The sequence below is a fragment of the Coloeus monedula genome, assembly GCF_965178545.1.
Source record: "Coloeus monedula genome assembly, chromosome: 2".
NCBI classification, from domain to species: Eukaryota; Metazoa; Chordata; class Aves; order Passeriformes; family Corvidae; genus Coloeus; species Coloeus monedula.
Genome location: NC_138782.1, coordinates 42,514,006 through 42,528,537, shown reverse-complemented (window position 1 = coordinate 42,528,537; position 14,532 = coordinate 42,514,006). Strand labels below are relative to the sequence as shown.

Genomic DNA, 14,532 nt, shown 5'->3' with positions numbered 1-14,532 from the left:
AATAATCAGTGCTTGAATATGGGAAATAATTTTTTTCTTTATTAAAATTCCACATTCATGCATGACTTCTCTCTCTTTCTCAGATGTACCACAGAATTCGTCATTCAGAGTGTATTTACCGTGTAACGATGGAGAAGCTATCCTACCATAGTGTTTGTACAGCTGAAGAGTGGCAAAACCTCATGCACTGTACACTGCCTCCACATATTTATAAAGAAATTGAGCTGTAAGTATTTTTCTAATGTAGCAGCAGTTGTATATAGCCTGTTAATTTTTTTTTTCCTATTTGTAGTGGAGTTTTTTGTAGGAAGCACTTTTATTATTGAACTACCATATCATGAACTGCCCTATCATGGGGTTTTATCTCTGGCTTTCTTATATTTAGTTATACTTAATGACCCGTGAACAAAATTTACCTCTCAAAGATATAAAATTACATGCACTAAAAATTTTTTCCACAGGCATGGGTAGCTGCAGTAGTTGCTTTAAGCATTAGTTTTTACCTAGGATTTGTAGGGATGTGCTTTCATTCTGATAGTCCCAAGTCACCATCAGCTCAGTGCCAGAGAGGAAGCCAAGCTTACGACCAAATGCACGTTCCCATCCCCTTGGACATGATCTAGAATTAAACATATACATCCCAGCTTGTTCCTGGAATTTTCTGGGTTGTGTATGTTTTTTAGGCTTGGTTTTGGGGTGTTTGTGTAGGGGGCATTTGGTTTTTTTGTGAGTTTCAAGTATGTATGTGTGTGTGTGTTGTGCATCTCCTTGAGCTTATTGAAGGAAGAGCAAATGAAAACCCAATGTTACAAATCCCAGGTACTAGAGTGTAGAGTTGCAGCCTAATTTTGGAGGAGGACTTCCCATCCAGCCTTTTAGGCTTTCTCTGACATAATTTAGTTATTTTCAGCTGCTCTATGCTGAAGATGTACCTCCATCTCTGTTTTAATGGCCAGTCCCCACTCAACGCTAACAATGGGAGTCATCATATTTTTAAGTCACTCTTTTAGGTCCAGGACAATAAATTCTACTCCAGTAACCACGTGCCTAAAATCAGCTATTGAGTCACAAAATCTAAGTTGTCTTTTTAAACCTAATCTCCAGAGCTCGTTCACTTCTGTTCGGCACTGAGCATTGTAGCTGTGAGCAATGTGAAAGCCTGTGCTTAACAGGGACTGCTTATAGTTAAAGTTCATTACATGCTGAAGTGATTTGCTTGAATGCCAGAGCATTAACAGCTTGCAGGATTACACCCTAATAGAAGCTTATTCTTTGCAATATAATTTCTTGTGCTTTGTAAGGTGATATTATATAACCCACCTCCTCAGCAAAAATGAATTTTACTTGCAAAGATGACAGGTTTCATTCTAAATTATATTAACATCCTTTAGTTCAAGCAGTCAGAATACATTTAACCATTTTCTGAGCAATTCAGCTACCTTCAGTCCTCTCACAGCTGCTGTGCTCTTCAGTATGGCAAGCAGTTAGGTGGATTTCATGGAGAAGAAATAGAGGACTCACAGCACAGAAAGTGCAGGGAAAAGGTTAATTAATAATTGAAGGAAAAAGAGTTTGACTGTCCTGGGTCCCTAAAATTAGCCCTAAATATTGATATCAGGAGAGGAGAGAAGTCTTCAAGTAATGAAGCATAAAAAATATGGTATTAAATGTTGAATTTTTGAAGTTTCAGCTTGATTTCTATGAGCCAGTAAAAACTGATTTTTTCCTCTATCAAAATTAGAGCGAGTCTCATGCAATTTATGCAATTTATGACAGCAATTATTTGAAAAAAATCCAGTAAATATATTTTTAGAGACACCATCTTTCCAATTCCTGGGAAGGAAGTCCAGAATATTTTAGGAATGCCTGTAAACCTCTCATTGTCCCTGAGAATTTTTTTTTTTGTCTATTATTTAATCAGCAAATCCTTAAAGAAAGATATATGTTTCTGCTAAGTAAACAAAGCCAAAGGCTAACTGTTGGACTTGATCATAAGGGTCTTTTCCAACATAAATTAATTACTAAATGGTTGTATAAAACTATGAGTATAGTTTCATGGACCTTAGCAGAAATACGTAATTTAACATTACTAAAAAATATAGCCTGTAAATTCAGTTTTCTGTGTGTATTCAGAAAGAAGTGAGACTTGCTGGGTATACATTTCCTAGTCATTTTCACTTGTTTTTAGTAACAATGAAAAGGGGTTTGTCTTTACTAAGGTGAAACTTTCTTCTTAGATACCATTTTGATATCAGTCCATATGAGGATGTCTGGCCTGCCATTTTTGTCTACATGGTTCATCAGTCCTGTGGGACAGCCTGGTATGGAGTATATGATTTCTTTCTTTAATTGTTAATTTTGTGTTTATTTATTAATAATCTTGGAGATAACTGCTTTCTGATTCAAGGTCTGTGTTCCTTGATGTTTTTTCCTATGTTTGGTCTGTACAGGAGTGTAATAAACAGGCTGGATTTCATGTCTCAGCTCCTTGGTCCTTGGTTAATAAAATGCGGGAACAGTCAGGTTAAAGAACTTGTGATATCACCCAAATACTTGGCCTTCCAATATACTGAAAAATTGTTTAGCTCTGAGATGAGGTTGCTTTTCAGACAGAAGACGGTAAAGACAAAAAGCAGTCTTCCCAAAAAGGGGAGAGCGTGCATGAAAACTGATTTTTCAAATATATAGTTGCTGAAATTAATAATGTATATGGTAAAAGTAAACTAAGATCAGATCTTATCTTGCTAAGTGAATCAGTTATTTGCATAGTTGTGCATTAATTTTGAAAGTGATTAAATTAAATTGAATGCTTCATTTGCTGTCCTTTCTCTCAGTGTTCATTATCATTACCAAGATCAGTAGCCTCTTGGCTAAGTATGGCCCGTTGCTGAAAGAAAGGAGCTGCTCCAAATTATGGAAAAAAATCTATAAATGGTCAATTGAAAGGGGAAGTACATCCCTACAAAAGGAAGAAACATTCAGGAAATGTTTGTTGGTGTTTCATTTTGTCTTGCTAACTGAATGAATCTCCATGCCCTCAAAGTGTAGTCAAACCAGAGGGTCTTTCTCAATCTTCCTCAATGCTGCAGAGTGGATGACTCTTGTAAAAACAGTTCTCTCCTGCTCAGAGTAGTTAGCTTGTTTCCATTCCAGACTGAATGGCTGTGGATGCAGGATTGGGGGTCATATTTTCAGTCAGGGTCTGTTCTCTTCTCTCTCTGAATCCCAGTCTCTTCCTTTCAAGGTGTAGCTTTGATGAGAAAGAATTGGTATCTACTTGATGTTTTTCAAATGAGCCTCATCTTTCACATATCAAATTAAGGAAACAAAATGAGGAAAATATTTGAAAAGGAGACTGTTGGAACAGGACTTGTATTTAATTTCTGGAAGAACAAAACTTCTCAAACCCTTGACAAAAAACCAAGAATTTTAAGACTAAAATTTGATTTTAATATATTGAGAAGTAAGGTTGTGCCTTAAAGTATTTACCTATATAATGTATAATTGTCCTGTCCATGGAGGATTTCAGAGAAAATTCTGTCATACTCACTACAGTTTCTTTGCTCTTCTGAAGCAATAATATTTTACTGCTTTAATCAAGTATGCAAAATACAGCAGCGGACGAAGTAATAGTATTCCACTTTGATGTGTCACAGATAATGATTTTCCCTTTAGCTATAACTGTACTGTCATGTAATAACCATTGAGTTGAGATTGGGTGCAGATGGAAGTGACTACTGTGATATTCTGAATTATGAATTAAGTACTACTTTAAACAATAGTTCTGTCACTCTCTGACTTTTTAAAATTAAAAAAGAAAGCTTAAAGTTTTTTGAAAGACAGTATGCTTCTGGTTTTCCTAATGTCAGATTAAGGCCAAGAATAATAATTCCATTGCTCAGCACGCAACTGTAGAAATACACATTTCTGCCTGTTTCCATGTAGTAGATGTGTCTGCATTTTTACACATAGGTCAGAAACATTCAGCTTTTTTCTCACCTCACTAGTACTGCAAAACTAGAACATTAGTACCACTTTCCTGATATACCCAAGAAATTCTTAAAATGTGGAACTTAAATCGCAGCAACAAGGGAAAAAAATGAGAATAAAGTAAAACTGCCTTTTTATGAGGGAAAAAGTCATTGACTTAGGACTTAACAAAATTTTGTTTGGTGAGAAGTGAAGAAACCGAGAGATGTGAATTTCAGTTCTCTTAGGCTAAGGTGGAAAAAAAATCTAAAAGTATTGGAAAAATAAAATCTTCCTCTTTTCACAGTGTCAATATGGAGCATCTCCATTTAAACAGGTTTATTTCTTCTATGTCCTTTGCTTAAAAACCCCTGAATTTTCTGTTTTGATCACAAATCATGTTTTTAAATTGTCCATTAGATGCAGACTTGCACTATATTTCAAGTTGAATAAGCAATTGAAAGAAAGCACTTCAAGTTTCTGGGAGCAGGGAAGGTCATGCAATTGTGTTGACTGAGCTGGGTAGCATGACTTATGTTCCCGAATTTAACAGATTAAACTAAGAGCATTGTCAGGTGTCCACGCTCCTCTGTCCTTGCCAAACTTGAGTGACTCTCCATGTCATTCAATGAGTCATCCACAGTGAGAGTCAATCCTAGCAAGAAGGGTAAACCAAAGACCATCTTTTCTCCTCTGCTGCTTGTTTTTCCCTGTTCTTATTTCTTGTCTCTGACCGAATTAATTTCTTCCTAGCTTTGAACTTGAAAAGCTGTGTCGATTTACTATGTCTGTGAAGAAGAATTATCGCCGCGTGCCCTACCACAACTGGAAGCATGCAGTCACCGTCGCACATTGCATGTATGCCATCCTGCAGAACAACCAGGGCCTTTTCACTGATCTAGAGGTAGGTGACATGATGGTATCAGTTACCACACCTCATCAGAGCTATCAGCTGTTGTACAAGTATATTTTCTGTGCTAGAGTTTTTTTGTCAGTTTGGGCAGAGTGTATGTAAAGGTCTTCATGGAGGAATGGATGTGAGTAAAGAGTTTGAGGGAGGACTATTACTCTCATTCCTAATCCTAGTCATGTTTTCCAGGACTGCCCCTAAAAAAGCAGTGTAGGTTTGGTACAAATCCATGTCTAAGTTTTGTGGTCCTCCCTGCCCACTTACAACCACAGACTTTAATTATTAACTAACTGTCAGATCTCTTGTGAGGGAGGGAAACACCCTGGGTCTTGAATCCTGTGAGGTCTGGGAGATCCTAAATAGGAGGACAAGGGTTGCAGAGATGGCTGACATATGTGAGTAAAGGAGAAGAGCCAAACTTTAAATTGATCTCTAAATGGAAAAGATAAATAGTAAAATGGAAGGCTTAGAATGTTAATACACAGTATGGAAAACTGTCACTTGTTTTTCTTCTGAATAATGGTAGGTACAACTGAGGGTGCTGTCTGTTATTAATGTTACATGAAACTTTTGACTCAGAGAACCTACTTTCAGTTATGTATAACTGCCAAATATTATCCATTTGGGCTGTAATTTTCCAGGCTCTGTTAACTTCCTCAAGTTGATCCATTTGGGGAAATTTCAGGCATAATTGTTTGGCTCTTTAAAAGAGATATGCTAGTAGAAATCAAAGTTTTGTTCAGTGTATAAGAGTAAAATTAAATTTGGCGATCTTTCTTTTGAAAAGGTATAGTTTATCCTGCTGTAAAGGAAAGACTTGAAAGTTGACACTGAAATGTGAAAGAGGCATATGCCAGGCATATTTGGCCAAGCTATGCAAGTTTGGAAAAAAAAAAATCAGTATTCCTTTAACAACAAAAATCTGTGGAGTGCAGCTTCAGAGAATTTTTAAAACTCTGATAACATTCAGTAGTAACCAAGTGGTAAGCCCCATCTCTTTGGAGATGCAGAGTAAGAAAGAGAGAGCAAAAAAGACAGCTGTTAAGAGAGATGGAAACAGTATTTTTTCCCTGCAAACTCCAGCCAGCCTTCATCTGTTTGAGTGTCTTATTCCAGTCAATGTCCCAGCTTTTCAGCAGTCTTCTTTCTTGATAATCCGACAAGAATACAGGAAACTGCTGAAAGAAAGTTTGGGGATCTATGGGCTGACCTCAGGTGAGGGATGCTGACACAAACCTCAGTAGATTTAGAGATGGGAAGAGAAGTATAAAACACTGTAAAGGAGACATTGATCTTGAGACAAATAGATCCAGCAGTTTTCAGTGATTAAAGAATTAGGATCCAAGCAGGGACAGTAGGCACGAGGTCAAGAGCGCTGTTTTTGGGCACTGTATAATCCTGAAGGACTGAGACAAGAATGACTTCCTGAGACACGGAGACTGGGACAAGCTGGTACTGTGCAATTTCAAGTGATAGAGGTCTGTGTTATGCTCCTAAGGGCTCCACTTCTGCTGAGGATCTGTGTGGACACATGCTGCTGCATCACCTGAGGTTTTTTATATGCTTTTTAAAAATATACAAGATGAACTATTGAAAAGACATAATTCAAAATAGAAGTCAATGTCTCAAAATCAGAAATACAATTGGTGTTGCTGCAGCCCTCTTTCTGCACATAGTGTATTTTTGATAATATTTTTAATTGCATCATTAATTTCTTAATCATAAATCATTGTTTGCTATTTTTCCACAGAATCATGGGTCCCTTAGTATAGTATCCAGGTTTGATGTTGCACACTTAATAGACGGTTAATCAATATTCTTTTTCTGCTTCATCTTATAGCCTTATCCTTGTTTACTGAACACTTAGCAGAATCAATTATAAGAGGAAGCTATTAGGTCTCTGAAGACGTTTTCTTGATACTTCATGCCAACAGTGACAGAGTCATAAACGTTAATGAATTTGTTTTCCAAACACATAAGTTAAGTGAAAACCTTTTGAGAAAGAGATTTCAGGGACTCCATTTCTTCAGGATATTAAGGATTAACTATATAAAAATCCCAGTTACTGTCTTTATTTGTTTGCAATTGCTATTGACTTGGAGATTTGGTTAACATCTCTAGGAGTGTTGCAGAGGCAGGTCTGGCATTGAACTTCAGTGTATCTGTCTTGACCAGGAGATCATACATCTTGTATGTTTCTTCTCCCTCAATAACTGCACTTTTTATTGTTTTAATAACCATGGTAAGGATTCAGTAGATAACCAGACATTTCTTCTGAAGCAGAGTTCATCCAACAGTACGTTATTGTCAAACAAGGTTTTTTAAATGCATAATATAATTACAACTGGAGCAAGAATTTCAATTCGGCATGTCCTTACTGTCATGTTTCTCTCATTTTTAAGGATATTTCTACATGTGCTCTTTGAAGGCAGTGTGAGCATAGTGCAACTTCTACCGTATTTTGGGTAGAGAGTGACATCTAGGGGCAGGAAATACATCTTGCTTTTCATGCTTGTGTCAATTTTTTTGTAGCGAAAGGGTCTTTTAGTTGCATGCCTGTGTCATGACCTGGATCACAGAGGTTACAGCAACAGCTATCTTCAGAAATTTGATCACCCCTTAGCTGCTCTCTATTCCACATCAACAATGGAACAGCACCACTTCTCGCAGACTGTGTCCATCCTGCAGGTAGGATTATTGAAATTGTGTGTTCTGTGCATTAGTGTTCAGTGGTGGAAATAGGAGTCACATCATTACCCACTAGATTTTCTGAAGCATGCTCAGCTTAATTTCTCTATTATAGTACTCATTTAGACAAGTGGAAGATTTATTACAGCAGGACAGGTTTCACAATTAGCAAAACAGCTTTCTCAGAATCTTGAAGTTGTAAAAAATATCGTGTATTTGAGGGTCTTTACTTATGGCCCACCTTTGAAGCTTTTAGCTTCTGGTTCTATGGAAGTTTTTTTCCATGACCATGTGGAATAGGAACTCTGAAAATGAAAAATCATTTTCTCAGTTACATATTTAGTTTTTTGTCATAATGTGTTTCAACAAAGTCTTCAACCATTCTGAAATTTTGAATAAAAACTCAAGTACTGGCAAAAATTTGTATGAGAAATTTGAAAACCTGCTGTAATAAATTCGGTGAACATTGAATGTGTGGCATGAAAGAGGAAGTTTTAATTTTTCATGCATGAAAATTGTAAACTTATTTCATTATGTTATCCCTTGCTTTTTTGTTACTTGACAATTTGAAATAAAAAAACCTGAGTAAGGTAATATTCTGTGAAAGATAGTTCCTAGTATGAGGTCATGTGTCTTTATGTTTAATGAAGAAAAAACTGCAAGAAAACGTGCAGACACTTTGGGAAAATACAGGTGTGCTACACAGCCACACACATATTTTCTCATGAGTGAAGTTTTTATAATTCTCAATTAGAAGAGTGAGAACTCTTACCAGTGAAACTGCTGCCAGTCCACACTTGCGCTCACTGGTTTGAGTTTTCTGTGCACACTCAGCCTTAACTTGCTACTGTGACACTAATTCATTGTTAACCTTTCTTTCTTTCTGGTTTTTCAGGGGAAGATATTTATTTTCTTAAATATGTAATCATCTTTTAGGAAAAATACATATTCTGTCTTGCATTCAGAAGCACATCTTGTGATTATGGTTTTAGGTATCATATACATTTAATCACAGAATGGAAGCTTTATCTCTGAATGCTCCTTCATGTAGGAGGGTGTAATTGAATCCTTCAGTGGTGGTATGGCATTAGATGTTTAGTGTTCATTCTTTGTGTGAATTTGTGCACAGTGAGCATGTTCCTGAGTCATTAACACTTCACTGTCCAAACCATTTTGCATTTTTTTCTGGCAGAAATGTTGTAATCGATGAAGATCCCATTTGCCAACAAGGCAGGCAACCCTTTTGCTTCCCTGCTACCTCCTAGATTTGCTGTCAGTGTGAGTGAGGAAAGGGGGGATAAGTGGCCAGGGCTGTAGAGTGGATTCTAGACACTGGCCACTGAAACACCCATGCTGGTGGTAATTAGCTGCAAATGCAGACTAGAGCAGCCTTTGGGACTTGCTGGTTTTTGTTTGAATCAAAAGTCTTACTGAATTCCTGGACTGATGGAAAAAAAAAAAGCCAAACCAGCCCACCAAGCACTTTAGGGTTTATCTGAGTGAGTTTTAATTTTATATTAGTAACCTGCAGTACTTTTAACCTCTTGAAACTTTAGAGTTGCTTTGGTCATCCACCTGCAGTTCTAGTGTACTCCATACTTAGGACACAGAAGATTCTATTCACTAGCTTTAGCTCAGCAGGGAAAGAACAAAATGTTAGGAGCTGTACTTTGTATGTACTACTCAAAAGCCTAAGTGACACACTCATAACTGGTGGCTTCTGTCAGCACTTTACAGAATCAGTTCTTTTGAGTAGTCTGAACAGAAGCTGTCACAGTGGTCTTTCTGAGAGTGTAGCTTCTAAAGCCCAAGAGTAGAATCCAGAATAATTTAAATACTAGGACAAATAGCCTGTTCCCATGAATTAGACAGCCAGGTTGGGAAGTAAAGGGTCCCCAAACCCCTAAATTGTGAGAATTAGTAGTAGTAATTTTTTGCTCCTAAAGTGCTGATGATGGGTTAAAATGTTCTGAATTTTTTTTTTTAAACATCATGTTCTATGACTTAGAAATCTGTCGAAGGAGCATTGAGACTTAGATAGATTCTATTTTCTATTCATTATTCACAATAAATCTACTTGTCTAAGTAAAAGTACTGGAAAATGATGTTTACGTTCCGGATGGTGAGAGAAACCAAGCCTATTTGTACTGCAGAGGATTTATTTTGAGCAAATTATGTAAATACTTGATGAAAGTCAAGGAAACTTTTTGAGCTTCAGGCCAAATGCCAATTAAATGTCAAAACCCATCTGCATTTATTATAGTTTAATAATATTTTTTTGTTTCTGAATGTGCACACCTTGACATGGCTAGCTCGTTAGTTTATTTTTTTTTTGGTCTGCTTCCTCTCAACAGTAGGAAGAGTTTTGACAAGTTGTTTTCCAAATCTTAGAGACAGCAGATAGTCTTGACTTTTTAAAATATGCTATAGCTTCATTAGCTATCATGAAGCATGGATGTTGTCAGTTAAATGATCAATAATACACTGTGGAAATTGAAAACTGATGGCAGTGGTGTGTTACCAGAGCCTCCATAGTGGAAACCATTGTCTTTAGTTTATGAGTCGTTCAACTTAAGGTTGAACAAAGCAGCTTTTTCCCCTAAATGTTCATATACCTTAAAATAATTAACTTTATTTTTATATAGAAAATCGTGTCAGTAAAGGCAGCAATTTCAGGCACATTTCATTTGGAACGCTAGGAAAACAAAATTATTTTGTATTTATAACTTCAGTGTTTCTTTATCCATACTATATATTACACAGTATCAAAACTGGGCTTAAGTGAATCAGGTACTCAGTTTAGCAACTGGTCCAACACTGGACCAGAATTGAATCACAAATTTCCAAGTCAGCACTGTCTGGAAGTTCTGTGTCTGTAGTGCTTCTAAATCAAAGAAAAAGATTTCAATACTTTTTCTCTAGTAATACCTTTAGGCTTCAGAAGGAGCAGTCCCAAAAACAAATTGGTGGCTTAGTCACAGTTTTTTTTCACTACAGTGTTTGAAAAGTTAAAAAAAAAAAAAAAGAATTTCAGGCTATTAACATTTGAATTTGCAACAAAACTTGTCATTGGGCTGTAAAACCGTTGCAACCTGTATGGTGAAGTAAAGACTGAAATCATCTCAGAATTAGAGCTTGTGCTTTTTATTGGTTTTTTACTTTTTCATAGCTGGAAGGGCACAATGTCTTCTCCAATCTGAGCTCCAGTGAATATGAGCAAGTACTTGAGATCATCCGGAAAGCCATCATTGCCACAGACCTTGCCCTGTATTTTGGAAACAGAAAACAGCTTGAGGAGCTGCATCAGACAGGAGCATTAAACCTTAAGAACCAAACACACAGGTAAAGCAGCAAACCAGAAGTATATCCCAATGGCATTAGTCTAGAAAGAGAAACCCTTTTGTTTTTTTAAAAGGATTATCTCTGAATGGTAATTTTCTTACATATGTGATCTCTAATAGCAGCAGTGTGCAAAATTTCACATATGTAACAGTAATTTCCATTGCTTTATATTTGCATTGACCCTTATATGGCTGATGACTCCTCTATCTTAACATAGGGGAAGTGCACTTTGCCATTTATTGATTGATTATACTGTGTATTTGTGTATTTCCTCTGGTATATTTGTCTGTTGGTACATGTTTAATGATTGCTATCACACTGGCAGGCAAGTTAGCAAGCTCTGTGCTTTTTCACATGGAATAGGCATTATTAACAAAGATGCAGGTGTCCTTAAGGACCATCTTAATTTCTCCATTGGATCAAAACACGTGAATTTAAATTAAATTGCCAGTTTTCTTTATAAAACTTAGATTCACAAACCATAGATTTGTGCTATAAAATTGATTAAATAGGATTTTTGTGTGTGTGTGTGCCTTATTCTAATAATGATTTTAATACCAGTGATGATGTTCAGTCACTCTGTGACCAAGTTTGTCAGCGTTTGACAGAGTCACGCCTTGGATTCTTCTGTCAGGGTTTGAATTCATTCCAACAAAGCAATGACAGTATCTGAGACAGACTCAGAAGCAGTCTTTCCTCTCTTTTGGAGCATATTTCCTCTCTCTTTAAAGAACAGAAATAAATGCAACAATAAGATATGCCATCTTTCTTTTTGTAGACTTGTACTGTATTTTCAGAAAATTATGGAGGGGCATGTGAGTGTTTTAACAGGCAGGCACTCTGTGCCCTTGTCAATGTATGTGATTGTGTAGAGGATGGCCAATGAACTCTGCAGACAATGAAGGGAATACAACATGGAATACAGTATAGAGTCTGTGCCATGCCTTACCAATGAATCATAAATGAGGAAGAAACAAGCTAGGTGGGAGAAAATTTATAGTGTATATACATTGCTGCTGATTAAACTGGGCAAGGGCAAATGAAAACTTAGCAGAGTGATCATTAATTCTTTTCCAAACTTACAATTTAATGTTATTTTATTTTAGAGATAGAGTGATTGGACTGATGATGACAGCTTGTGATCTGTGTTCTGTAACAAAATTGTGGCCAGTTACCAGACTGACAGCCAACGATATATATGCAGAGTTCTGGGCTGAGGTACGTGTGATTCTTTTGCTTACTCTCCTTATAAATGGAAGTATTCAGGAAGAAAAAACCCAACTATGAGTATTTTTCAATCAATATCTTGGTGTACTTGTTTTAAAGAGAGTTCAGTGGTGCATGCATGTGTTTGTTGCTTACTCGGAAGCTATTTAAAGAGCTGAGTTAGCTATCTAATTTTCAGGCAATGTTTTTTCTCTCTGTTCAAGATAACGTAGAAAGTATGTCCTAACAGAAAGTGACCAAGCAACAGAACACAGAAGAAATCACTAACTGTAGTCACTAACTTTAGTTACTTGTAGAAATGCAAAATACGAAACCAGTTTCCAGGTCAGCTGCCTTGAAACATAAAGCTATAGTTTTATGTTTCAAGTGATTACAGAAAATGCTAAAGCAAATATGGCAAACATTAAAGCTTTTCTGAGGCTTCTCTGTGAGCCAGATCAACAACAGTGTCTCAGAGAGAGCTGGATCTTCAGTATATGGAAAGCTACTTGACAGTTAAGGTGTACTGAGAATTGAAACAAGACACTGAACTGTAGTAATGTAACCACGTTCATAAATAAATATGCAGTCTCTCACATGTCTTATGCTGAGGAGTAAATATCCTAATTGTTTAATTTTTAAAGTGGAAGTGACTGCTCTGGGGATAAGAAATTCTGAGGTTGTTCCGTAGAGTGGAGTTATGCAACTTTAGGAGATACATTGTATTTTCAGAACTATTATTGAATGTGTGTATGATTAAGTGTTTTTTTTTTTCTCTTATGTGCCCTGTGGAATCTCGCAGTATTCCGTGGGCTTATTTCTGTTTTACTCAGGCATAAAATAGAAATCAGGCCCACGGAGTTGATGTAGCATGCAAATAATGTGGAGATTGTTATCCTGCCTGTTGCATGTTCATGATGAAATTCCAGATGTGCGCTTCTTGTGGGTGTATTGCGTATTCACATGTTCTTGTTCTGTTAATTATAAACAGTCCAGACTACAACAATATTTGAAAAATGCTGACTGTATAAACTCAAAGATCTAGTTCAGTACTCACTTTCTGAAATGCCTGTACTGGAAAGAGAGTGTTCTAATGAGTGATGTAATCGAGGTATAATATTGACATACCTCAATGATTACATACTCAACTTTTTTGCTAATAAGTAAACAGACTTTTCAATGCAAATCTTGTGAACTCAGTGGAGAAGGAAGGATCAAACTGATTTTCCATACTCAAAAATAGTAAAGATGGAATTATGGACATAATTGTACCTGTCCAGATGTTAATTTTTTGTAATCCAAAGATGAGTTAATAAAGGTAGATGTTGATATATTGCTATTTCATGGAGCAAATGTAAAGTAGAATTTATTGACAGTAACTGAATTCTGTAATAAGTGTTGTATTGAATCCTCTTTTAAGAGGAGGTTGATTGAGATACAGGAGAAGTTGAATATATTGTGATCCAGTCAGGATGGCTGAGAGATCCAGCCACAGGTATAGAAAGATTAGACTGTGTTTCACTGCAGAAATTGTTACCTAATTGGGAAAAAGGTTACCTGTAGAAAAGTATATTTAACTAGATTGAATGGTTATGTTGCATGAGTGTTGTGGTTTAACCCCAGCTAGCTGCCAGGCCCCATACAGCCACTTGCTCACCCCCCCCACCAGCAGGACTGGGGAGAGAATCTGAAGGTTAAAAGCTGGAAAACTCATGGGTTGATATAAAGACAGTTTAAAGGGAAAGCAAAAGCTGCACACACAAGCAAAGCAAAACAAGGAATTAATTCAGTGCTTCCCATGGACATGGTTCAGCCAACTTCAGGAGAGCAGGGCCCCATCACATGTACTGGTTACTTGGGAAGATGAACACCATCACTGCAAATGTCTCTGCTATGTTCTTCTTTCTTTCACTTTATATGCTGAGCATGATGCCATATGGCCTGAAATGTCCCTTTGGTCAGCTTGGGTTACCTGTCCTGGCTCTGTCTCCTCCCAGTCTCCCATGCACCCCCAGCTCCCTCACCAGCATGGCAGTACGAAAAGCAGGAAAGGCCTTGGCTCTGTGCAAGCCCTGCTCAGCAATAACAAAAACATCTCGATGTTATCAACCCTGTGCTCAGCATGAATCCAAAACACAGCCCCATACCAGCCACTGTGAAGAAAGTTAACCCTACCCCAGACAAAACCAGCATGATAAGCTACAAGTAGGATAGAATATTACAGTTGTAAAAGTAGGATAGACTACTGCTTCTAATAACTACTTGAATTCATCATCTTAATATGCTGAGTAGTGTAATCAGAATGTTTTATAATATTTCTTCTTAATGAAATCATTAACTAAGACAATAGCTCTAGAAGAGGTTGCAGCAATTTTGTGGTATGTCACAGTGATCTTTTTTTTCCAAAGCCCAGTATA

The 14,532-nt window shown here is 36.9% G+C and overlaps 1 protein-coding gene across 4 annotated transcripts in view; it reads left to right on the top strand.

Moving 5' to 3' along the window:
- Window positions 1-14,532, top strand: part of PDE10A (phosphodiesterase 10A) — a 178,786-nt gene that overhangs the window by 151,224 nt on the left and 13,030 nt on the right. For all 4 annotated transcript variants that reach the window (XM_082276919.1, XM_082276918.1, XM_082276917.1 and 1 more), the window contains 6 exons: window positions 84-226; window positions 2,238-2,321; window positions 4,723-4,873; window positions 7,412-7,567; window positions 10,737-10,909; window positions 12,016-12,127. In XM_082276919.1, coding sequence (XP_082133045.1) covers window positions 84-226; window positions 2,238-2,321; window positions 4,723-4,873; window positions 7,412-7,567; window positions 10,737-10,909; window positions 12,016-12,127 — 819 coding nt within the window. The remainder of the gene's footprint in view (window positions 1-83; window positions 227-2,237; window positions 2,322-4,722; window positions 4,874-7,411; window positions 7,568-10,736; window positions 10,910-12,015; window positions 12,128-14,532) is intronic.